This window comes from Vipera ursinii, assembly GCF_947247035.1.
Source record: "Vipera ursinii genome assembly, chromosome: 4".
Classification (NCBI taxonomy): Eukaryota; Metazoa; Chordata; class Lepidosauria; order Squamata; family Viperidae; genus Vipera; species Vipera ursinii.
Window position 1 is genome coordinate 24,715,598 of NC_139514.1, and position 26,928 is coordinate 24,742,525.

The following is a 26,928-nucleotide window of genomic DNA, read 5'->3' on the forward strand; positions in this document are numbered from 1 at the left end:
CTTATCATGATTTACAAATCATATTCACCAGCGCAAAGGGCACGCAAAATCCAAATCAAATCAAAGATATCCTAGAATGGCTGAATTTGCAGTTTGCATACAAAAAGGTAAAATCCAGACCTCGGTTTTAGGGATTTAGTGGAAGCGTTTCTGTATCTTTTTCCAATACTCAAGTTCCTCTGAACTGCTTTCTGCAGGAATCTTCCCGCCCCCTTCCTAATTTCCCAGTCTAGCTCATACCACAATATTTTCTTGTGTTTCTTCTCCAAGTGGTAACCAATTCATGTGAATCCAGCCCGGGAAGTTGACGTATTGCTGAGCAAATCATGAGATCTATGCAAATTGGGATGAATAAAGCACGATACAATTCATCGCGGATAAATGGGTTATGCGGCACACGTTATAAGCTCGAGCCTAGCTCACAAGCTTATTCAATAAAATTTAGTCCAATCGCTTAATATTGATGGGGAAATTCCTTAAATCGCAGGAATGCCCCCACCATCACGTTTTTTCTGTGCTCTGCACATGCAGTGCGGTTATTCGCCGACCTTCGATTCCAATAACGGTAGTTCGCATCGTTGTTGTTTTTTTTCTCCCATCCCAGCCACCGTACCAAAACAACAACCATAGCCGAAGCAGACATTAAGGCCGGAAGACAATGCGCGCGCCGGCGAACTGAAGAGAAAGCTCAAATGGAACGCATGCGCTAAAACGCCATTCCGGTGCTGGGGTCCCTGCCCTGGGCGGGAATTCTGGGGATCTTGAGGCTTTAGCGCGCGCTTTTTCAATCCGGTTCTTTTCTTTAGGTTTTGGTCGGCGGATCGCAGCCATGAGCCTCTGGGTGGACAAATACCGACCGACCTCGCTCTGCAAAGTAGATTATCACCGAGAGCAGGCGGCGCAGCTTCGCAATCTGGTGAGAGGCGGAGGTGTTTGGGCTCTTTCCTGTTTGGGGAGCAAGGAAGAGGAGAAATAACGTCTGCTTGCATTTTATGCATCCCCGAGTGCATTTCTTTTTGCTCCTTCTCCCTCCTTAAACTTGCTTTAGTCACCATTGTACTCTACGGCTTTTGCTGCCTGTTTCTTATCCAGTAGATTATATCTTATATTCTCTGGGAAAACGGTTTTCTAAGCCACAAAGTGCTAATTAAAAGGTCTACATCTAATAAGAACATATATAACAACGTGTTTGTGCGTGCATAGACAGAAATCTCCTTGGTCGTCTTGTGGGATGAACTGTGCTGAGAAAAAGTCAAACGGAATGGATCTTTCAGTGGATCTTTCAGTGGCTTTGGATAGTCAGCCGTGATAGTCCTTCTGGAGAGGCTGTCAGAATTGGCATATGGGGTCACTAGACTGCAATGGCTCCATTTCTACTTGGATGGCCATTTACATTCTTTTGGATTAGTCGGCTTTGGGGCAATTCAGTTAAGGAGCTCTTTGGGGCTCCATTTTAGACTCTTTTAACATTGACACAGAGCCTCTGGGAAAGGTAATCGGGATGGGGGCTGAAGTGCCATCATTATGCAGATGATACACAGCTCTGCTTCTCATTTTCATCTAACACCAATGAGATGGTTGGTGTTCAGAAACAGTACTTGGGCAGACTAATGGACCAGATGAGGTCCAATCAGCCAAGCCTCAATCCAGGCATTATGGGTGTGCTGTTTGTAGGTAGTGCATCTGTCCAGTTGATTGGTGCCTGTATTTTTTTTTTTAGGAAGCAGGGTGGGGAACTATGGCCCTTTTATGACTTGTGCACTTCAACTCCCAAAATTCTTGAGCCTACCATTCCTGCTGGCTCAGGAATTCTGGGAGTTGAAGTGCACAAGTCATAAAAGGCCCATAGTTCCCCACCTCTGTTCTACAGGAGCAAGTTCATAATTGGAGAATGCTTCTAGTACCATTGCTGTCACTGGTAAAACGCACTCTATATCACCTGGGCTACCTGGATCTATAGTGATTTGACCTGATCAGAAGCAACCTTTCAACAGTAATGTTCTGGTAATTTCCTGGATGGATTATTGCAGTACACATGGCTGCCTTTGGAATAAAAAATCTGGGACTTAACAGAATAACAGAGTTGGAAGGGACCTTGGTGGTCTTATAGTCCAACCCACTGCCCAAGCAGGACACCTTAAACCATTTTGAACAAATGGCTGTCCAATCTCTTCTTGAAAACCTCCAGTGATGAAGTACTCACTCTCAGGAAATTTCCCCTTCATTCTGGGTGGGATGTCTTTGATAAGTTTCCATCCATTACTTCTTGTCTTGCCCTCTGGTGCTTTGGTGAATAGGTTGTCCCCTTTTTCTTTGTGGCAGCCTCTCAAATATTGGAGATATGCTCCAATACTATCATGTCAGCTCTAGTCCTTCTCTTTGTTAGACTAGACATACCAGTCCCTGTTTTAGCCTTTAGACCAGGGGTGTCAAACTGCCGGCCCACGGGCCAGAATGTGTCATGCCAAAACCGTGCCCACCCCATTGATGGCAATGGAAAAAAAGTTGCGATATGTCGTGACACGTCACGTGACATGGTGGTTTTGAAGAATACTGGGCCTAAGACAGAACCTTGGGGTACCCCACTTCTTCCTTCCTTCCATGTAGACATAGTTCCATTGAGGGTTACAAGCTGAGTGTGGTTTGTCATCCTGTTACGAATCTATCTGATAGCAATGCTGACTATCCCACATTTTTTTGTCTCACCAAGAAGAAATAGGTTGTGGTCTACAGCAGAGATCCACAACCTTTTGGGCACCAGGGACTGGTTCTGTGGAGAGAGGATTTTCTGTGGACCGAAGGGTGCATGGTTTTGTATGCTGCCTGCATCCCGTAGATGGGGCTTTGCTTGTTTGTGCGGACCAGTTGCTGGCTTGCTGCGGCCTGGCCCTGGTCCATGGACCGGAGGTTGGGGACTCCTGGTCTACAGTACCTTGTCAAAAGCCTTAGTTCAAAATGGAGCAGCTAGGGACTAACTGATATAAGAATATTATGTCGGTATTTTACTATCTATACTAACTGCCAGACCATTTTGAGATCCAGTTCAAAGGGCTGGTTTTGAGCTTTAAAGCGTAAACAGGACTAAGATCCCTAAAGGAGAGCTTTCTCCCATAACTACCTATCCAACAAACATTAAGACCACTAATGAGACCATCCTCCAGCTTCCTCACCAAAAGGAGGTATGTTTTTTCTGTGGTGACAGATGACTGTGGTAGATGTATATGATATACAATCTGCCTTTTTTAATTGTTCCATGTGTGTATGTATAGGCAATTATAACTGCTCAGAAGACAATTATAACTACTCAGAAGACTACAGAGCCTCAACCACCACTCTGCTCCAAGGCTTGGGAGAATAGCTACATTTTCAGTAGCTTTCTGAATGTCCTGGCGGTAGTTTAGTTTAGTTTAGTTTATTAGACTTATATACCGCCCTTCTCCCGTAGGACTCAGGGCGGTTCACAAGGTTTTTTAAAACAATACCACAATTACAAAAATTAAAACAATTAAAATGATTATATTAAACCTTGAATATAAAAATCCTAATTAAAAACCAATTAAAACCCCAGTTAATACCCTCAGTCCAGGCCCAAAAGCTCAAAGAGCCAGGTCTTCAGGTCCCGGCGGAATGAGCGGAGGTTTTAAATATTCAATATTATAAAAATAGTACACAATTGTTGATAGGCTGCTTCCATCTGTCATGCTTTACTAACCTACAAATCAGAATTTGGCCATAATTGGGGAAAATCTGGAGTATAGTTATGAATTATACCCTCCTTCTGTACAAGTGGTGGGAGATGCTGATCCAGAAGGAATCAAAGGGACACAATGCTACTTCCCCAGCAGAAATAGTTGAACGTAGGTGATTCCGCAAACTGAAATCAATATTCCTGAAATTTAAACTTACTGATTCTTGTTTCCAGAATCAACTCTACTGTAAATCGTTCTGCCCCATCTTTACAGATCAGCATTTCAGGTTCTTGAAGATGTCATGTCTTTCTGCAGTCTTTTCTGCTCCAGGCTAAACATATTCAGTGCCTCCAATCTTCCCTTAAAAGTTTTGCCTTCGGTTCCCCTTATCATCTTGGTTGTTACAGTTGCAAGAAAAAGTATGTGAACCCTTTGGGATTACGTGGAGTTTTGCATGAATTGGCCATAAAATGCACTCTAAACGTCATGTAAGTCACAACAATAGAAAAACACAGTCTGCTTAAAATAATACTGCACAAACATTAGCTGTTGTCATGTTTTAATTGAACATAAGATGGAAACATTCACAGTGCAGGGTGGAAAAAGTATGTGAACCTTTGGACTTAATAACTGGTTGACCCTCCTTTGGCAGCAATAACCTCAACCAAACGTTTCCTGTAGTTGCAGATCAGACCTGCACAATGATCTGGAGTAATTTTGGACCACTCCTCTGCACAAAACTGTTTCAGTGTAGCAATATTCTTGGGATGTCTGGTGTGAGTCGCTCTCTTAAGGTCATGCCACAGCATTTCAATCGGGTTGAGGTCAGGACTCTGACTGGGCCACTCCAGAAGGCGTATTCTGTTCTGTTGAAGCCATTGTTTTGTTGAATTACTTGTATACTTTGGGTCATTGTCATTGTCCTGTTGCATCCTATGCGGAGCTTCAGTTGGCGGACAGATGGTCGTACGTTTTCCAGCAAAATGTCCTGATAAACTCTGGAATTCATTTTCCCATCAATGACAACAATCCGTCCAGGCCCTGAGGCAGCAAAGCAGCCCCAAACCATGATGCTCCCTCTGCCATGTTTTACAGTGGGGATGAGGTTTTGATGTTGGTGTGCTGTGCCTTTTTTTCTCCACACATGGTGTTGTGTGTTTTTCCCAAACAACTCAATTTTGGTTTCATCTGTCCACAGTATATTTTGCCAGTAGTGCTGTGGAACATCCAGATGCTCTTTTGCAAACTTCAAACGTGCTGCAATATTTTTTTTGGACAGCAATGGCTTCCTCCGTGGTGTCCTCCCATGTACTCCATTCTTGTTTAATGTTTTCCTTATTGTAGATTTGAATTTGAATTTGAATTTTATTGAATTTATAAACCGCCCTTTCCCGTAGGACTCAGGGCGGTTTACAGGGTATATAAAACATCAATACAAAAATTAAGAACAATTAAAAAGATTAAACTAAATCCCTGAAAAAAAATAAAACCCCAGTTAAAACCCCAATTAAAACTCAGCCTGGGCCAGAAAGCTCGAAGAGCCAGGTCTTCAGGTCTCGGCGAAATGATCGAAGGTCGGGGGCAGTCCGAAGCTCCACTGGCAGCTGGTTCCAAAGGGCAGGCACCCCCACAGAGAAGGCCCTCCCCCTGGGTGTTATCTGCCGGCATTCTTTTACCGGCGGCACCCTGAGAAGGCCCTCCCTGTGGGAGCGCACAGGACGAAGGGAGCTTGATGCCGGCAGCAGGTGTTCCCTCAGATATCCTGGACCCAAGCCATTTAGGGCTTTATAGGTCATCACCAGCACCTTGAATCTCACCCGGAGGGCAACCGGAAGCCAATGCAGCTCGCAGAGCAGAGGTGTTACATGGGAGTAACAGGAAACCCCCATCACAACTCGCGTGGCTGCATTTTGCACCAGCTGAAACCTCCGAGTGGTCCTCAAGGGCAGCCCCATGTAGAGAGCGTTACAGTAGTCTAAACAGGAGGTCACGAGCGCATGAGTGACTGTGCATAGGGCATCTTGGTCCAGGTAGGGTCGCAACTGGCGTACCAGTTGTGATGTGTCAACAAAAATGTTAGCATGTGCCAGAGATTTCTGTAGGTCTTTAGCTGACACTCTAGGATTCTTCTTTACCTCATTAAGCATTATGCGCTGTGCTCTTGCAGTCATTTTTACAGGACGACCATGCCTAGGGAGAGTAGCAACAGTGCTAAACTTTCTCCATTTGTAGACAGTCTTTCTTACCGTGGACACATGAACATCAAGGCTTTTGGAGATACTTTTGTAACCCTTTCCAGCTTCATGCAAGTCAACAATTCTTGATCGTAGGTCTTCTGAGAGCTCTTTTCTGCAAGGCATGGTTCACATCAAACAGTGCTTCTTGAGACCAGTAAACCCAAAACAGGTGTGTGTTTTTAAAGGGCAGGACAGCTGTCAGCAATGCATCCAATATCATCACACTGATTGGAGTCAAGGTTGGCTCACTCCTGGCTCCAATTAGCTCTTGGAGAAGTCATTAGGCTAGGGGTTCACATACTTTTTCCACCCGGCACTGTGAATGTTTACATGTTATGTTCAATTAAAACATGAGAACAGCTAATGTTTGTATAGTATTATTTTAAGCAGACTGTGTTTTTCTATTGTTGTGACTTACATGACATTTAGAGCGCATTTTATGGCCAATTCATGCAAAACTCCATGTAATCCCAAAGGGTTCACATACTTTTTCTTGCAACAGTATCTTTTGGATACTCTCCAGTTTGTCAGTGTTCTTAAAATGCAGTACATGAAACTGGATGCAATAATGTACATCTGGTCAAATCAACATAATGCAGAATAAAAACAAAGAATTACATCGTTTAATCTTGATGTAATCCTTCTGTTGAGACAATCTAAAATTCTATTTTATTTTTATGTAATTGCATTGTACAGTTTATGTTTTGACTCACTAAGATTCTAAAATACATTCTACATTTACTGCTATTCTATATGGTCCCTCCATAGTATATTTATGTTCTTGATTTTTCTAATCTGTTGCTATCTTTTTCATAAACAATGGGACTAACCTTTTCCCCTTCCTTTTACTTTTGTCACTGCCAAAATTCTTTTTGATGTTTTTAGTTTGCCTTTGTAAGCATAATTTTCTCTATGCCTTGAGGCTTTCTGGCTTGCTTTCCACAGAAAGTAAGGAAATATACTTGTTAATATATTTCCTTGATAATTATAACCAACTACCATTTTTTCATGTCTATATCCTGCTTTACTCTTAGATGAATTGAATGCTCCACATTTGTCCCCAACTATTTCTTAACTACCTCCCATTTTTTCTGATTGGAATGGTGTGTAACTGTATTTCCAATACCTTGTTTTTGTCAAATTCCTAACCTGCTTTGCCCTGGTACTTCTCTATTTATTGAAATCGCTTTCTTAAAATGTTAAGTTTGTGTATGACTGTGCTCAATTTCTCTTTCTGCAATAGCTTGATTTTCTAAAGTGATCTTGGTCATTGAGATGAGGTTGTTCAGGTGTTCATGGACTAGGTGGGATGGGGTTGTTCAGGAGTTTTACAAGATAAATACCATATTTTTCGGACCATAAGACGCACCTGACCATAAGACGCACCCAGTTTTTAGAGCAGGAAAACAAGAAAAAAAATATTCTGAACCAAATAGTACCGGTATACTAGGAAGGAAGGAGGGGAGAGAGAGAGAGAAGGAAGGAAGGAGGGAGGGAGGGAGGGAGGAAGGAAGAAAGAAAGAGAGAGATAGAAAGAAAGAAAGAAAGGAGAGAGAAAGAAGGAAGAAAGAAAAAGAAGGAAGGAAGAAAGAAAGGAGGGAGGATGGAGGGAGCAAGGAAGAGAGAGAGAGAGAGAGAAAGAAGGAAGGAAGGAAGGGAGAAGGAAGGAAGAAAGAGAGAAAGAAAGAAAGAAAAAGAAAGAAAGAAAGAAAGAAAGAAAGAAAGAAAGAAAGAAAGAAAGGTAGGTACCGGTAGTTTCTTTTCCCTGAATAGGTTTTCTAAGATGCCGAAGCAATTTCAAAAAATTAGCAGTATTATCTTGCAAATGGGAAATCACTTCCAATAAACTTTGCAGAGAAACCTGCAGGGACAACTCCTCACGGCTTTGCTGGGGCAAGTCGCCTATGAGGTTTAGTTTAGCAAAAACTATTTCTTTAGCAGCGAGGTAAAAGAAAGAAAATGTGCGCGCGCAGGGAGGGGGAGGCAGTCAGAAGGCATGGCAGGCACGTCCGTATTTCCTCCCCTGCCGACCAATCACAGGGGCGGGGCGGAGAATTCCATGTCTTCATTCAATCACATCTCTCCAATGGAGCTGATGGACTGCGTTGACTGAACGGGAGACAAGTGTTTTTGCTTACCTTCGGACCATAAGACGCACCTCGTTTTTCCACCCACTTTTGGGAGAGGAAAAGTGCGTCTTATGGTCCGAAAAATACGGTAGTTACCAAAACCATCTGCATGCACATCTTAAATATTTATCTTAAAATCCTCAAGCTGCCAAAATTTCAATGCCTGTTTTGTTTTTTTGCTTCATCCAATTTGGGGTCACATAGAGATGTTGAGGGTCCCAGGGCTGTGTTTAGTAGTACTGATGTATGGACTAGCATTTATATTCTTAAGTATCCCAGCCATGTTCAGCATCTAGTGATGATTAATAACAGTACCGTTCTACTGCAGAGAGCATGACTTGTGGATATATTTAGATCCAAGTCATTGCCCATTAGAAATAAAATGTTAGATCAATGCAGTATTAATGTTTTAATTCCCATATGCTTATTTCCCATTGGAATGTAAAAACTGAACTTTTATTTTGAACTATGGCCAATATGGTTAAATGATGAACTATTTGAAGATGGGGATTTGCTTTACTTTATAGTTCAGATTTTGAACGTTCTATAACATAAATCTCACAGTTGGAATTTTGAAAGTGCTTTTTATGTTTTAAGCTCAGCAAGACATAAAATATTTTCTTAAAAGGTTTCTTTAGGAATATTTGTACTATACTTAAGTTCTCGTTTACATTAGAAAGTATAGGGTTTTTGGATTGGAAGATATACATTTTATGTCTGGAATGCAACCACATTTTCTTTATCTTTGAAATCTAAACATAAAAGTAATATCTTCATGTATGCTCTGTTTGACAGGTTCAGTGTGGTGACTTTCCTCATCTGTTAATTTATGGACCTTCGGGAGCTGGAAAGAAGACAAGAATAATGTGTTTACTAAGAGAGCTGTATGGTTCTGGAGTAGAAAAACTGAGGATTGAACATCAAACTATAACAGTAGGAAATATCTTAAAATAAATCTTTTAAGTGTTTAAGAAAATTATATATAGATGTCAAGCTTAGACATGGACTATTTTTAAAGTATTCTCTGCAGACATAAATGAATTCATTTATCTACCCTTTTAGTGCTTGATGTTGGGAGTTGCAGTTCAGCAAAATTTGGATAACAACAGTCTTGTCAGGCCCAAAACCAAGAATGACACATAGCAATTATTCCAAGCTGAGGTCTTTGTTTCACACCTGTAGACAAAATCTTGCTAGACTAAGCACTCTTACTATCTGCATCTACTATAAACTCTGTGAACTAGGAGAGAGGGACTGTCTTCTCTCTTTCTCTCAAACATGATCTCTGGGCTAAGTTGCCTCTTACTCTTCTGGAATCCACCTGCTTCCTTCTGAGAATCCACCTCCTCACTGTATTCTATCACAGCGGTCTCCAACCTTTCCAGCTTTGTGGACCAGTGGGGGGGGGGAAGGGGATGGTTTCACGTGAGCAATGGGCGAGCATGCATGTGTGCATCTCCATTAATGCAAGTGGCAGCATGCACGCTTGTCACTCACACAAATGGAGCTATGCACGTGCACTCGCCCGCCCTTTGCACGCACAAGTGGAGCTGCATGCGCTGCTCGCAAGCCACTTCCTTGACCCACTTCTTAACGGGCAGTCCAGGCATTGGGGACCCCATTCACATCTCTTCCTAACGCCATATTGTTGAACTTGATGTTTTTCATAATATGTGTGATTTTAATTCCCATAACTGCTGATTGTGATTACAGAAGTTGAAATCCAACACATCTGGAATATCCTGCACTGGGCAATGCTGCCCTAAAGTCATCTATATAAGAGGCTAATATAGATGGAGAGAGAGAGTAGTTTTGATATTATCACTCTAAATATATTTGTTCAGCCATAAAGCTATTTATTTTGCTGTTAGATTTAAATCTCTGCTTTACTCTTTATGACACTCTGATTGTTTTATTTCTTGTACATAATATTTGTTTCTTCTTTTTGGTTTTGCATTGAGATTTTTTTCCAAATAATTTTCTGGTTTTATATTGTTAGGTTTTATGGCAGCTTTTGTTTTTGAAATGTCCAAAGCCTAGGAAATTTACTTGACAGACATCAGGTAATAAAGAGTAACTCAAGTGTTATGTAATACAAAGCAAATATGCAATTTTTAAACGTGCAGTCAGTTCTAAATGTGCACTTTCTAGTTTACATTGGCAGTTAGGGCACATTTCATAGAAGTCATCGACCATGTAGTTGAATGGGATTTTGGAATCAGGAAAACTATTTCCCTATTCAGTATAAAATGCAACTGTGACATTCTTGAGAAATGGCCATTTAATCTTCGCATGAGTTTTTCAAGAGAGTCCACTACATTTTATTCTCTTGTGAAACAGCTGTTTCCTGTAGGAAGATTTTTCTCTTGTTGATTTGAAATCTGTTTCTACATAATTTAGCCCCTCTGTGCTCATGCTGTGTTGACCACTCACACATTCTTTGAGTTTGCCTTGCCTCCTGTGTGTGCTTGCACACCTTTCCTAGGCCTCACTATGCTTCTCATGCACCTTCTTCGTGTCTTGCTGTACCTCTCCCACATCCTCATTCACCCCTTCATGCCTCTCCATTTAGCAGCAGCTACTTATCTGCTTGTTGGCCTGCTTGTGATCTGCTTGCAGCTTGCAATTTCCTGCAGGCTTCCTCATTGATTTTGTGGGGAAGCTGGTGGGCAGTGGCCTTGTCTAACGACCATGAGATTTAGTTAACTGCAGGAATTGCTGTTGTTAAGTAATGTGGTTGCACTTTATGGCACATCACTTAGTGATGGCAATTCCAGTCCCATTTGCCATAATAAGTTGAGGACTTCATATACCTCAGTTTGTAAAAGCTGTTTTTAAAATGCAGTGCCCTAAAGAAAATTGTGCTTCAATTAGTATCTGAAAAATGCTGAAAGTAGTGGGATTGTTATTGTCTGAAAACTGCCATTATTATGTAGCCTGTATTTGTCCTGTTAAACATGTGGCCTCTGCTACTGTAGGCTTTTGCTTTTACAGAAAATTTAGTTCAAGAATATTGATGTATGATATTAATCTTTTTCAGTTGTATGATACTGGAAATAATTTGGCCCAGCATAGTCTAGATTATACTTTGTGCTGTTTCACTCTGAATCAGCAGTTATGATCAAGAGATCCGCTAGCTTTATTGTGCATTTGTTTATCAGTGGTTTCTCATAGTGATAATTTGATAAAAAGATTTTTTTAAAATGATGCCTCAGCAGTCAAAATGAATTCTTTTGCTTAATTAGTAGCTTGGGGAGTAAAGCAACCATCAGTAAATACATTATTAAAGGGATTCCTGTCATTTGGAATGATTTTCATTTTAATCAGGAAAATCAAAAGTGTCAATATTTAATAATTGGTGTGATTTGAAACCAAGTATTTAAGTGTCTAAAAGCGTCCCCAACCTAACTGCTCCCTTTCCCTCCGGGCCACTAGCATGAAAACGTTGGTGACCTCTGGTCTAAACCATTGCACAAAGTGAGAAAAAAGGTCTTCATTATAATTCCTTGTTTAGTTTAGCTTTTATTTATTTATTTTATTTTATTGGATTTGTATACCGCCCTATTCCCGTAGGACTCAGGGCGGTTTACAGGGCAGTTAAAACCATGAATACAAAAAATTAAAAACAATTAAAACAATTAAATTAAATTCAAGCCCCAAAAGTAAATCTAAAACCCAGTTAAATTAACAACCCCACAGTCTGGACCAAACAGATCGAAGAGCCACGTTTTCAGGTCCCGGCGAAATGAGCGAAGGTCGGGGGCAGTCCTAAGTTCTGTGGGTAGTTGGTTCCATAGGACAGGCGCACCCACAGAGAACGCCCTTCCCCTGGGAATAACCCGCCGGCATTCATTAACCGGCGGTACCCTGAGAAGGCCCTCCCTGTGGGGGCGCACAGGACAATGGGAAGATGATGCCGGCAGCAGGTGTTCCCTTAGATAGTCCGGACCCAAGCCATTTAGGGCTTTATAGGTCATTACCAGCACCTTGAATCTCACCCGGAGGGCAACCGGAAGCCAATGTAGCTCACAGAGAAGAGGTGTTACACCGGAGTATCGGGAAGCTCCCATCAAAACCCGTGCGGCTGAATTCTGCACCAGTTGAAGCCTTTTGCCATTTAACTATATTTTTTCAGTATTAAGTAATATACTACTATGGCAGCCTCCCCCATGTGCATTCCGATGGCTTTGGTCACTCAGTCCCAAGGGTGCCACTGGGGAGAAAACTGCATTGAAGCATTCATTGTCTGTGTATCTAATGTGAAGTTTGATGGAAATTAGCTTTTGAAGCTTATCTTCATTTTGGTTTGATCTGTCCTTGCTATTTCTCTAAGTCCCTTTTCTCACCCATCTCTAGAAGAACTTGGCAAACAGCTTTTTCATCACTGAAGTTTGGAGGGATATAATTAATGCAAGCAATAAAAAGCAGTGGAAAGATTATCATTTTTTCAAACTAAAATGGAATGAAAGGAAGAATTACTTTAAAGCATACCATGCTTGATATGTAACAATTAAAAAAAACTACTCTTTTTTCAATAATGTGAGCTATATCTCATTAGTATTGATCTCCTAAAGTTCATCTTGCTTAGTATCATTTTTTTCCCCAGGCACCCTCTAAAAAGAAAATTGAAATCAGCATTATTGCAAGCAACTATCATCTTGAAGTTAATCCAAGGTATGCTTGTAATCAGCTCTGAATATCTAGTTTTCGATGCAGGAAAATGCAGTGTTTAAAGAAAATGCAATTTTAGTTGTGGTTTTTATATATGTTATGGCTTTTATAAATGGTGCAGTTGATTAATATTGTATTACATGATACTTATTTCATATTAAAAAGTTAACAATTTAATATAGAAGGTAGTACATTTTATAGATTAAAACTCTCAGTAATGTTGAAGTAACAGGGAAAAATTTGGGAGAATGGAAACAAAGATATACTGTACACTGTATACACTGTATAAAATAAATTATTGTGACTTAATTTGCACATAAGATTATGTTGTATGAACAGCATAAAAATTTAGTAAATAAATAAATTTATTTAGACAAAAATTATTTAATTTACTCACAGATACATTTTTATTGCAAATAGATCTACAGCCTATTGAAATTTAAAGAATATAGTCTATTTAGGAAAATTATGCAGGAAAAAGACTGCAATCATCACTGTAGTGAAGCAAAAAAAGTTGTGAATTTTATTTTTCAGTACATCTGACACTTTTGAAAGTAAGTAGTTTTCAGGAGAAAATGAGAAATGAGAAAATGGGAAAACAAGACATAATGCACATTAAAATGTTCAATCTGACAGTTTCTTTGAAACTAGAGATCTGCTGTATAGCTGTAAGTCTCTGGGATATTCCATCTGCTAAGTTGTTAGTGACAGCAGTATCATTGGTCTATAGTAGGAGTCCATGCTTATGTAAGCACTTGATAACGGAAAGAGTTCTTTGTGCATTTTCTTGGGAGTAAGCACCACTCAGTCAGTTTTGTGTTCTCATTTAGGCACCAGACTAAAAACAGGAGATCATGAGTCTAGTCCTGCCTTAGCACAAAGCCAACTGAGTGACTTTGGCCAAGTCACAGACTGTTAGTCCTAGGAAGAAGGCAGTGGCACTTGCGAAATCTTTTCAAGAAAATTGCAAGAATTTGCTCTGACAGTTGCTAGAAATCAATACTGACTCAAAGGCACCCGTCCCCACCAAAACCTTATTGAACTCCCTACAATTTTATTTTGCATAAATGTGAATATGAGGAAAAGGTATGTTGCTGAATTTCGACTCAGCATTCTATATTAGTCATGCTTATTGGGGATTATGGAAGTTGTAGAAAAATCTTTTTTTCAAAAGTTATTGTTTCGTATTAACTTTTAGTGATGCAGGGAACAGCGACCGAGTTGTAATACAGGAGATGCTGAAGACAGTTGCACAGTCACAGCAACTTGAGACAAATACTCAACGTGATTTTAAAGGTCTGTACATAAATTGTGCAATGGTGTGGCAAGTTATTTTTACAAACCTATTCAGTGTTGTATTTCCTAAGAAGAATTGTTTGGAGAAATTTATTATGTGTAATAGTTATACAGTAGTGTGTAAAATATCACTCACATTCATTAAACATTATTCACACATCCAACCACACTTCAGCCGTAAAAGGATAATTCTCCATACATAAAATAAATTTAAAAGACCAGTAAGTTATTATAGTTCCTTTGCTTCGTAGCTTATAAACCAAAGGAAAACCCTCCAAAGATGACAAAACAGGGATCATGAACAACATCTAGTATAAGGATTTCAAAAACCACAGTATAGGAGAAATAGGTAGAAGATTTGCAGATGCATCCTCAAATATCATTTGGCAGTCAAAAGACATGATGAAAGATGTCTGGATAAGGAAAATGGTGAACTACACATCAAAACAGTAGAAACCAGGCTGTCCTAATAATCGATGGATTGGCAATAAGCTTATCCTTTTGGATAAGTCGAGTATGAGATATCACCTCCTTGTGTTTTGGACAGTTCCTCCTGAGTACGAGAAGATGAAGGAAACCATAAAATTCTCAACTATAATGGAACCTCTAAGGCTTGATCGCCTCATTTTCTATTCATTGTTGAAATTACAATTATTTTATAGTTAAAAGGTCTGCTAAACTGTAAGTTTGAAAAACTATGATAAGTAAAAGTTCATTCCAAATAGAAGAAAAGTTGGATAGCAGTTTAAAAAACTGAAGGAATATAAAACATGTCAAAAAGCTGAATAAAAATTTAAGTAAGTTTTAAATGGATTAAGGAACCAGACAAATGTGGAATATTAGGACTTTTGAAACATTGAGTAAATTCTGACAGCAATAATCTTTGCACCAGTAATTTTTTGAAAATGGTTATAAAGAAGAAATAGAAGATGTGACAAATGTGGAAGAATTTATGGCTAAGATGAGAAAGGGATACAAATCCTAACTCATGGGAAAACATTGGAACATGAAGAAATTAAGGATTAATAGACAGAGATAACAGTGGAAATAAAAATGACAAATCAAGAGATGAAAAATTCCTGGGAAAACCTGTTTTTTATTTACAAATGAGAGTTTCTAAAATCTGAAAAAAAATGAGAAGGAAGAAAGTGCATGGAAATTTAATCCTCTGACAGCAACTTGATGAACTAAAGATTAAAACTGTTAGGAGCAAAAGAAACGAATATAAAATTGACTAAAATCTGGAGTATTTTATAAGATTCTGGAACCCTTTTGCCAACATTGGTGAGTTCTGGGTTTCTGAATAGATGGAGGAGCTATGAGAATTCATGAACCGTGTATGTAATCTCATAGGGCAGGGGTAGGCAACCTCGGCTCTTTTATGACTCATGGACTTCAACTCCCAGAATTCCTGAGCCAGCTTGGCTGGCTCAGGAATTCTGGGAGTTGAAGTCCATGAGTCATAAAAGCCGAGGTTGCCTACCCCTGTCATAGGGGATAGGGAACTATTAATTTGCCTATAGTTGAAGGTCGATCAGGAGCTGCTTTTTTCCTCTTTTTCATTTTTCTATCTCTTTTTTGCACTTGTATTTCTTATTTTCTATTCTTCCAATCAGTGTTTCCTTTTCCTTTTTTTGCACTTGTTTTTCTTATTTTCTATTCTTCCAATCTTAGTTTGTACTGTCTTTTAAGATTATAAAACTGTTTAATAAAAATTATTTTTTTAAAAATGACACAATGAAACACTAGTAATTTCAAAGCACCCAAATAGGTTCAATCGCAATTTCAACTGGGAAGCTATCAAGATTTTAGATTAAACCAAATTTAAGAATACAAGATAATTCCTAGAAGCTTGGCAGTCTGCCTAATTAACAACTGACATACAGAGATAAACTCATTTATGAAGCAACAACCTAATGTCAAAAGAAAGGGTGGGGACAAATAGACCAGAATACATCCTCCCAGCACTTAATCACTACAATAAAGACTAAAAGACAGTTAAGGAAAAAACAATGCTACCTATCAACAAATCCTGCCCAAATCCAAGCAAGGCTGATTCAACCTGCTATATATGTATAGGCAGCCTATAAACTTCACTTCCACCATGTCAGAGCACTAATGACCTTCCTCAAGAGTCTGTAGCTAATTACTTGTGCTGTAATTTTGTATCTTTAGCAATATATGTAATGCAGATTCTTTTGGGAGGGTGTCATTCTCACTGGGAAGATAAATAGAATGGACTAGCATGTGTTTAGAATATTTACAGAAACTGAGATGAAAAACAAATTCTCAATCTCCATAAATGCATGTGGGAGAAAGATGATAGTTTTCTGAGTAGGAAGGCTTAATCCTAGCTACTGAATTCAGATATACTAAAAATAAATTAAGATAATGAGAGTATAACAAAGTTATTGCTCATTTATTTTTAGTGGTGCTCTTGACGGAAGTGGACAAGCTTACAAAGGATGCCCAGCATGCACTGAGAAGAACAATGGAAAAGTATATGGCTACCTGTAGATTAATTCTTTGTTGCAATTCTACATCAAAAGTCATTGCACCCATCAGGAGTAGATGCCTTGCAGTGCGAGTCCCTGCTCCAAGTATTGGAGATGTAAGTTCATGATGAGGATGAATTGCTTTCCAGATCCACCCCCCCCAGTGTTATTTGATGCAAATTTGGCAATCTTTGTTTACTATCTTTCTCTGAACTATTTACCGTATTTTTCTGTCTATAAGACGTACCCTTGTATAAGACACTCTGGCATGTGAGTTACTCCACACCGATTGGGCTTGACACCTGCAGCAGGCGCCATGGCAAACCACACAAGCATGCCCTGGGCTGCGGAGGTTACCATTATTTTTTCCGTGTATAAGATGCTGCACTTGTATAAGATGCACCTGATTTTTGAACAGGGTGTGTGCAGGAAAAAATAGCGTCTTAAACATGGAAAAATACGGTATGCTTATCCAGTTAGCCTATATTTAACATTGTTGCTATATGTGAATGTAATTTTTACAACTTAGATTCATGCTTAATTTGCTTTCTTCAAAGTCATGGAGATGAATGTAATATTTTTGGAAAGGCCTGGAATGGAAGGATTCAGTCTGTGAAGAAGGAATGTGGTGAGGTCCTAGAGGCAGAACAGTAGTTCAAAGTGGCCGGGAATACACTTCTCGTTTGTTACCACCATTCTTATAAGTCTTCACGAGACCATAGTCAACCAACTTTATTTCTAAAATAGAGGGATCTAAACTGTCAGATAGCATACGCTGGTAGAATCTACCTGGCCCTCCCAACCCATTCCTCTGATGTTAAACTTTGTGCCAGATTGAATTGTTCCCTGATTAAATTCTATCTGGCATTTGCCAGTTTTGAATCTGTTAGTTGATGGTCTTTGGCTTATGATAGATAGGACTGATTAATCCAGAAATTCACAGCATTGCCAACTGGAGTGCTTAAAATATTTCTGTATCTGTTGTATTATAAAAAGTCCAGGATATAATTAGTTTCTGAAAACCAGAAGCACTGAAAACAGGTATAGCAGAAGAGATCACCCTTAGATCTGATTTAAGGTAAATGTGAGAGAAGGCAAAAAAGAAATACTTGACTGGATCCAGTAGATGTAGTTTAGAAAATCGGTACTTCATTGCAAATTTCTCCAAACTGACATCCTTTTAAGAAGGATAGGGACTTTCCTCTTTGTTTACTCCTGCATCAACTAATGCAGTGATATGCAAGCTTTTATAAAACAAAGGTTAGCAAAACTAATGTTTGTCTTATCAAATATTTAGATCTGTACCATTTTATCAAATGTGTGCAAGAAGGAAGGCCTGACTCTTCCTCAAGATTTGGCTCGGAGAATTGCTGAAAAATCTGGGAGGAATCTCAGAAAGGCTCTTCTGATGTGTGAGGCATGCAGAGTGCAGCAGTAAGTTTTTTTTTAAAAAAAAATGGATACGGAGACGAATAAACAGCACCAAGTTAATCTTTGCAAGTCTTTACTACTTGTCTCGCAGGCTTCCTTTCACACCTGATCAAGACATTTCTGAGGCTGACTGGGAAGTATATCTGAGAGAGACAGCCAATGCTATTGTCAGTCAGCAGACACCCCAGAGGTAAGTGAGTGCAGCAAATAATATATGACATTGATAAATGTCAGGTTGCAAAATACAACACATATGTTTTCTGACACTGAAGGTTTACATTGATGATTTTAATACTGTGATCTTTTAAAAGATGACTGTAACTACACTTAAAACTTATAAGAGGTTTTGTGTGTATGTGTATTTGTGCTACATAATCATAAAACAGTTTATAATAGAAGCATTCAGAATAAGACATGCCCTGGCAGTCTCCAAGAACTGGATATGATTGAATGTAAGAGAAAAAAAACCACCTAGATTTTAGGCCCATGTTTCAAGAAAGCTTCCGAAAAAGTGGGACAATTTCAGAGAAGGGCAAAAAGAATGGTTGGAAGCATGAAATTATGTCCTCTAAAGCAGCCGCTCCCAACCTTTTCTATACCCTGCACCCCTAGAATGCTTCTGATATATTCTTGCACCCCTCACAAATGTTTGGAATAAGAATTATGCATATACGCTATAATTTTGAAACTTCTAAGCCCAAGTTTTTGTACCCCCTGGAATATTGTCTTGCATCCCTGGTTGGGAACCCCTGCTATAAAGGAATTGAAAGAACAGGATATTTTGCCCTGAGAAAATACAGTTGGGGAAATAGGAATATAAAAGCACACATCAAATATTTGTCAAACAGAAGACTGAGACCTGTTCTCTCATTCACAGTGCAGGATGGGTGATAATTTGTTTAAGATACAGAAAAGTGGATTGATGTAGAATATAAATCCTAATGGTAAAAACAGTTGAACAGTGAGAAGTTGTAGGCTGTCTTTTGTTGGAAGAGCACAAGCAGGATTAGTTAACCATCTGTTGAGGATGCTTTAACTTCTATTCCTGAATGAGCAAAGGCTTGGACTTGGTGGCCTGAATCACTTTTCAATACTATGATTATATGAAAATACAATGGTGCATTAGCCTAGTCAGCATACTAATTATACACTCCCTGTTTTTATAGTCAACTTACACATTTTTCAAATCCGGAGCATACATGAACAAATTATTTAATTTTTTTTTACTCTTCTTTGACTTCTTTGATAAAACCTGTTCAAACCCTGGATATCAGCCTAGACTGTGCTCCCATAACTTTGGTGCAGTTGATTTTAACAATATGTGCAAGAATTTTTTTTTGTATATAAGTTCAATATATAGCATGTAGTTTTCCCAAGGAAATGTAAAAATAAAAATCGGAAGTGGAACAAGCTTCACAGTAAGGCTAGCCAGGGTGCCGATGAGATGGGCAGTCTGAATTGCTGCCCTAATTATAAGATTGTGCTGTTGTAATAGTGTATCGGTGAGCAATGTCAATTCTGGTGACTTAATGGCCTTTGCTTATTTCAAATATAACCATTTTAAAAATGAATTGCTTACAGAGTATGCTTTTTAATTTTCTAATACTGCTTTCATGTAGAATTTAGGGAACTCTTTTTGGAAAGAATGAACAATAAACAGTGGGCTCCATTGATATAAAGGCTAATCTTATACATTTTCCTATGTTTTAAGCAGCTAAAAAGACTAGATAACAATATCTAGTAATTTCTCTTAGCAACAGTAGTTGCTTTAATGCTGCTAGTTCTATCTTGTTTCTGCTAGGTTACTTCATTAGATCTTTGGTTTTAGGCTGATTTGAGTATTTCATTTCTTTTCCAATTTGTTAGAACCCTTTTTGCTTCTGGTAGGTTCAATAGATGGATTCACAGTAGTGGCCATTTTCAGAACTGCTACATTGAATTAAGCTATTGTAAAACAAGCTTGCTGGTTTGGAGCAATGAAGAACCTCTATCTAGAAAGGACAAAAATGACATGGGCAGGTTTTTTTTCTCGCTGCTGATCCCCTTTCATAGAACAAAAGAAATATGGTCTGTTTGCCATATGTTTGTGTGGTGGTTATATTGTATTTGCAGAAAAGACTGGCAGCATTTATAATTAATTTTGAGAGTTTGAATTCTTTTTGATGTAAATGGGGGATGCTGTGACTCACATCTTCTGCCTTTTCCCATTAAAACTATAATAGTCCCCATTATTGTTTAATGTTGATGTTGTGCTTTAGTAGAAAAAGAAAACATGTGAATTGATTGTAACTATAGATTTTCTTCCATGTGAACTTTATTTTGAGCTTTTATATATGTGACTTCAGGCAGTCGATTAAATTGACTGCTTAGGACTTTTTTGTGTGTTTTTAATACTTAAAAGGGACGCGGTGGCTCAGTGGGTTAAGACGCTGAGCTTGTCGATCAGATGGTCGGCAGTTTGGCAGGTCGAATCCCGAGTCCCGCGTAACAGAGTGAGCGCCTGTTACTCGTCCCAGCTTCTGCCAACCTAGCAGTTCGAAAGCATGTAAAAATGCAAGTAGAAAAATAGAGTAATATACGGATCAATTGTTTGGCACTGATTTAGGAAGCATTTGTATTGGAGAAATCATGAAAAGTGGTTATATTGAGCTCCAAAAACAAGCCTCATTTTATCACTCTTGTGCCATTTTCTTACAATGTATTAGAGTAGAGATTCTTAAGTTATGATCCCAAAGGGCTTTGCAGAAATTTCTTAAAATTGTCAAGATCATTGTTGTTGTTGTTGCTAAAAGAAACTGAAGCCATCTTGACAGGAGGCTGAATTTTTCAACCTGTAATAGGGAACTATTTGAAGTGTTTATTTTTTCCCCTAAATGATTGCATGGGCACTGTGATTTTCATCATGCGGTGTAAGATTCAGTTGTGGTAATGCTGAACATTTTAAAAAACATTAAAATCACTGATATTTTCATCCTAGAACCGTGGTGGCGAACCTATGGCACATGTGCCACAGGTGGCACGCAGAACCCTCTCTGTTGGCACATGCGCCATCGCCCCAATCCTAGGCCTTCAGCTGGGTTTTATAAAACCTTTGCACTTTAGGCATCTGCCACCAAGTGCAAAAAAATAAATAAAAATATCCATGTCCATTTTGCTCTATGAGTTCATGGTGAGGTAAGCCTAACCCTAAGTGAAATTTTCCTCCAGTGGGATTTTCCCATGTATTTTACCAGGAAACATAGATAGGGCAGGCTAGAAACGTAAGTGCTCTCGTAAGCATACCCAAGCACTCTGAGTTTGTTGATGATGTCCCTTTTGTTCTATGAGTTCATGGTTACCTAACCCTAATCCTAAGTCCATGGTGGCGAAGCTATGGGACACGTGCCACAGGTGGCATGCAGAGCCCTCTCTGTGGGCACATGCACCTTCGCCCCAGTCCTAGATCTTCAGTTGGCTTTTATAAAACCTTTTTGCTTTAGGCCTCTGCCGCCTTATGAAAAAAAAGAAAAAAGGTTCAATCAATCAATCAATTTCAACTTCTCGCGGGGAAAAAAAAGATCTCGCAAAGTTGGAATTAGTTGATTGAACTTTTTAGTCCTACCCGGTCTGCCATTACCACTGCAGCCACACCCACCTAATGGGCCACGCCCACCCAGTTGGCCACACTCACCCAATGGGCACACCCACCTGGCACCCGACAATACATAAGTTGGATTTGGGCTGCAGTTTGGGTACTTGGTCTCTAAAAGGTTTGCCATGATTGTTCTAGAAGAAACCTTTTTACCACTTAAATATTGCATTCAATCCACTCTGATTGCATTTTATTCTTTCCTCACCAGTAGGAAAAAAATAAAATGATTCTTTCAGAAATGAAAGACCAGAAAGAAGCTTTGGAGTTGTGAGCAAATACATTTATTTCTGTTGTAGGCATAAAAATGTATTTCAAGAAATATAAGGATGCAGAACATTGTAATCGAGGGGAAGTTTAATTTTTTATATGCTTTTAAAAGAAGGTGGGGAAAACACATGCAATCCCTGGGCAGAATTTTATTTCTTAATAATTGAATTATTATAGCTATTATCTTTTAAAATTAGATTTTGAGATAGTGTGAAGGCTAGACAATAAAGGTTATTACATAAAAATTGGTTGAATAAGTTAAAATTTTTTGGAAACTTGAAAGTTAAATTGCAGCTTGGTAATTTAATTTTATTCCAATAGACTACTTGAAGTCCGTGGGCGACTTTATGAACTTTTAACTCATTGTATTCCTGCAGAGATTATAATAAAGGTAACTACTTTATTGATTCCTATTTGGTTTACTTATTGAAGGTAACATTAATTAGAGCTGGGAAGCAAGAAGGTTTAGAATAAACAGTTGGAACATTTTTTTATATCTTGAAAGAATTATTGATATTCTTCTTGTGTCAAATCAGATTTTGCTATTAAAGTTGAAAAAATATGGATAATTGTAAAGACTATTAATTATTTCTTAGCTTTCTTCAACCAAGAATCCATATGTTGGACTACACATTCCATAGTCCACTCTAGGAATATACAAATTGTGGACTATGAGAGTTGCAATTCAGCAGACTCCTGCCGACGTTTGGGGAGGTTTGGGCACCTCCCCAAACCTCCCCAGGTCTCCGTTCCTCCGCGCAGACCTGCCGACGTTTGGGGAGGTTTGGGTGCCTCCCCAAACCTCCCCAAACGTCAGCAGGTCTCCGTTCCTCCTGCCGACGTTTGGGGAGGTTTGGGCGCCTCCCCAAACCTCCCCAAACGTCGGCAGGTCTCCGTTCCTCCTGCCGACGTTTGGGGAGGTTTGGGCGCCTCCCCAAACCTCCCCAGGTCTCCGTTCCTCCGCGCAGACCTGCCGACGTTTGGGGAGGTTTGGGCGCCTCCCCAAAACTCCCCAAACGTCGGCAGGTCTCCGTTCCTCCTGCCGACGTTTGGGGAGGTTTGGGCGCCTCCCCAAACCTCCCCAGGTCTCCGTTCCTCCGCGCAAACCTGCCGACGTTTGGGGAGGTTTGGGCGCCTCCCCAAACCTCCCCAAACGTCGGCAGGTCTCCGTTCCTCCTGCCGACGTTTGGGGAGGTTTGGGCACCTCCCCAAACCTCCCCAGGTCTCCGTTCCTCCGCGCAGACCTGCCGACGTTTGGGGAGGTTTGGGCGCCTCCCCAAACCTCCCCAAACGTCGGCAGGTCTCCGTTCCTCCTGCCGACGTTTGGGGAGGTTTGGGCGCCTCCCCAAACCTCCCCAGGTCTCCGTTCCTCCGCGCAGACCTGCCGACGTTTGGGGAGGTTTGGGCGCCTCCCCAAACCTCCCCAAACGTCGGCAGGTCTCCGTTCCTCCTGCCGACGTTTGGGGAGGTTTGGGCGCCTCCCCAAACCTCCCCAGGTCTCCGTTCCTCCGCGCAGACCTGCCGACGTTTGGGGAGGTTTGGGCGCCTCCCCAAAACTCCCCAAACGTCGGCAGGTCTCCGTTCCTCCTGCCGACGTTTGGGGAGGTTTGGGCGCCTCCCCAAACCTCCCCAGGTCTCCGTTCCTCCGCGCAAACCTGCCGACGTTTGGGGAGGTTTGGGCGCCTCCCCAAACCTCCCCAAACGTCGGCAGGTCTCCGTTCCTCCTGCCGACGTTTGGGGAGGTTTGGGCGCCTCCCCAAACCTCCTCAGGTCTCCGTTCCTCCGCGCAGACCTGCCGACGTTTGAGGAGGTTTGGGCGCCTCCCCAAACCTCCCCAAACGTCGGCAGGTCTCCGTTCCTCCTGCCGACGTTTGGGGAGGTTTGGGCGCCTCCCCAAACCTCCCCAGGTCTCCGTTCCTCCGCGCAGACCTGCCGACGTTTGGGGAGGTTTGGGCGCCTCCCCAAACCTCCCCAAACGTCGGCAGGTCTCCGTTCCTCCTGCCGACGTTTGGGGAGGTTTGGGCGCCTCCCCAAACCTCCCCAGGTCTCCGTTCCTCCGCGCAGACCTGCCGACGTTTGGGGAGGTTTGGGTGCCTCCCCAAACCTCCCCAAACGTCGGCAGGTCTCCGTTCCTCCTGCCGACATTTGGGGAGGTTTGGGCGCCTCCCCAAACCTCCCCAGATCTCCGTTCCTCCGCGCAGACCTGCCGACATTTGGGGAGGTTTGGGCGCCTCCCCAAACCTCCCCAAACGTCGGCAGGTCTCCGTTCCTCCTGCCGACGTTTGGGGAGGTTTGGGCGCCTCCCCAAACCTCCCCAGGTCTCCGTTCCTCCGCGCAGACCTGCCGACGTTTGGGGAGGTTTGGGTGCCTCCCCAAACGTCGGCAGGTCTGCGCGACGTTTGGGGAGGCGCCCAAACCTCCCCAAACGTCGGCAGGAGGAACGGAGACCTGCCGACGTTTGGGGAGGTGCCCAAACCTCCCCAAACGTCGGCAGGTCTGCGCGGAGGAACGGAGACCTGGGGAGGTTTGGGGAGGCGCCCAAACCTCCCCAAACGTCGGCAGGTCTGCGCGGAGGAACGGAGACCTGGGGAGGTTTGGGGAGGCGCCCAAACCTCCCCAAACGTCGGCAGGAGGAACGGAGACCTGCCGACGTTTGGGGAGGTGCCCAAACCTCCCCAAACGTCGGCAGGTCTGCGCGGAGGAACGGAGACCTGGGGAGGTTTGGGGAGGCGCCCAAACCTCCCCAAACGTCGGCAGGTCTGCGCGGAGGAACGGAGACCTGGGGAGGTTTGGGGAGGCGCCCAAACCTCCCCAAACGTCGGCAGGAGGAACGGAGACCTGCCGACGTTTGGGGAGGTGCCCAAACCTCCCCAAACGTCGGCAGGTCTGCGCGGAGGAACGGAGACCTGGGGAGGTTTGGGGAGGCGCCCAAACCTCCCCAAACGTCGGCAGGAGGAACGGAGACCTGCCGACGTTTGGGGAGGTTTGGGGAGGCGCCCAAACCTCCCCAAATGTCGGCAGGTCTGCGCGGAGGAACGGAGACCTGCCGACGTTTGGGGAGGTTTGGGGAGGTGCGCGCGCACCTCCCCAAACCTCCCCATACTTTGGCAGGTCTCTGGACGTCGGCGGCTTGGGAGAGGTGCGCGCGATCCTGGAAGCATCGAAGCCTCGGCCGCGCGCAAGTCCTCGGTAAGCTCCGGGCGGTCACTTGCTTCGCGTCTCCTGAGGGAAGGGGGGGGCGACTGGAGCGGGCGTGTTTCCTCGCCTGCTGGGCGCCGCGATTTGCCCGGGGAACGCGCGGGCCCCGAATGGCAGCGTGGAGCGAGGAAGCGGACAGCCAGGGCTTCCCCGAGAGCCGCGGCCACACAGGGTATTCCTGTGTATTCAGGCTTGCAAAATGGCGGATCGAGCCTCTGCTGGCGGCAGAGGCTTGCAGAACGGCGGATCGGCTTATACTCGAGTCAATAACTTTTTCCAGTTTTGGGGGGTGAAATTGGGGGTCTCGGCTTATACTCGAGTCGGCTTATACTCAAGTATATACGGTAATAAATAAAATAAATGGATAAGAGGAAAGAAAATTAAATAAAATTTATATTAATGCCATTCGTAAAACCTTTCCATACCATTCCATTACTTCAAACCATCCTTGCTTCTAACAATTCCATAAACTAATTTATAAATTGCCCTTGTTCCTACCTCTTGCTTTCTGACAATTTCATTCATTAAATATGCATAACTTTTCTGCTTTCATCTCAGTGCATTCAAACATCCTGCATATATTTGTTTTACAATTTAGTATTCATTCATTATTTCCATGTGATCAAGTCATCTTAGGGTTCTTTAACACTATTCTCTCAACATTTGTTATTTAATCCTTTTCATTCATCATCCATTCATCCTTGGGAGTAATGAATGTTGACTTTTACTGATCATTATAGCTTTGATCAACTTTTATAGAACTCTTTTTAATAAGATAAAATAATAGATTAAATTACCAACTTAAATTATACCTGTTCTACATATATATAGCATACTCTGCTAATTATATATATATATATATATGTATATATATATGTGTATATATATGTGTATATATACTGTATGTATATATATATATATATATATATATATATATATATATATATATATATATATATATATATATATATGTGTGTGTGTGTGTGTGTGTGTGTGTGTGTGTGTGTGTGTGTGTGTGTGTGAATTTTGAAACATTTTGGCCAATGTACCACAATTTAATCAAAGTCAGTTTTATTCCAAGCATTCCATTTGATTCATACATTCAAAAGAATATAATTACCTACCTCTGAACTACTACTGTTTCTCATCTATTTTAGGGCCTTCTGTCTGAACTTCTGAACAACTGTGATGGGCAACTAAAAGGAGAGGTTGCACAAATGGCAGCTTTCTATGAGCACCGATTACAAATGGGCAACAAAGCTATTTATCACTTGGAAGCATTTGTAGCCAAATTCATGGCCATTTATAAAAAATTTATGGAAGATGGACTTGAAGCTATGATGTTCTAATGCATAGCTTTGAGAATACTCATCATTTGTGATTGTGAACTGCATGAATTGCAGACCACAAGAGTTTTACTGTATCCAGACAATAAAATCAAAATTGTTGAATTTCAGTGATTCTGTCATTAGTAACTTTTCAAAGCAGTTCAATTATTATGGGAAAAATATCTTGGAAGCAGAGCAGCATCCAGACTGTTTTTTTGAGAAGTAACCCATGTAGCCTTTTTCATTGTATCATTTAATGTTTTAATTGAGTCCCTTGGGGGGTACTGCATTATTTAACAAAAGTATCAGTTTTCTTTCTTAAGTATATTGCTACTCTAATTATGTTAAGGACCAAAAAGATATGTGAAATCTGATAGGGTTATAAACACCTTATGGACCAGATAAGTTCAGCCATTCACAAAATATATCCCCAGAAGAGAGCATGCTAGATTGCCAGTATAATCTCCAGAAAGAAGAAATGTGTGCTTTGACCTTATCTCAGGTTTTTCCTATGTAGGAGATAGAAAAAAAATGTAATTTTAAAACTAAAGTACAA

The 26,928-nt window shown here is 41.2% G+C and overlaps 1 protein-coding gene across 2 annotated transcripts; it reads left to right on the top strand.

The window, feature by feature from the left end:
- Nucleotides 1-637: 637 nt before the first annotated feature.
- Nucleotides 638-26,495, top strand: RFC3 (replication factor C subunit 3). Of its 2 annotated transcripts, XM_083363052.1 has the most exons (9): nucleotides 638-916; nucleotides 8,851-8,988; nucleotides 12,662-12,729; nucleotides 13,925-14,022; nucleotides 16,452-16,633; nucleotides 17,815-17,951; nucleotides 18,040-18,138; nucleotides 22,168-22,237; nucleotides 26,202-26,495. In XM_083363052.1, the coding sequence occupies exons 1-9, from the start codon at nucleotides 830-832 to the stop codon at nucleotides 26,391-26,393; spliced, it is 1,071 nt and encodes a 356-aa protein (XP_083219178.1). In that variant the 5' UTR covers nucleotides 638-829; the 3' UTR covers nucleotides 26,394-26,495. The 2 variants fall into 2 exon arrangements, with proteins under 2 accessions (XP_083219178.1, XP_083219179.1); XM_083363053.1 differs by lacking the exon at nucleotides 18,040-18,138.
- Nucleotides 26,496-26,928: the final 433 nt, after the last annotated feature.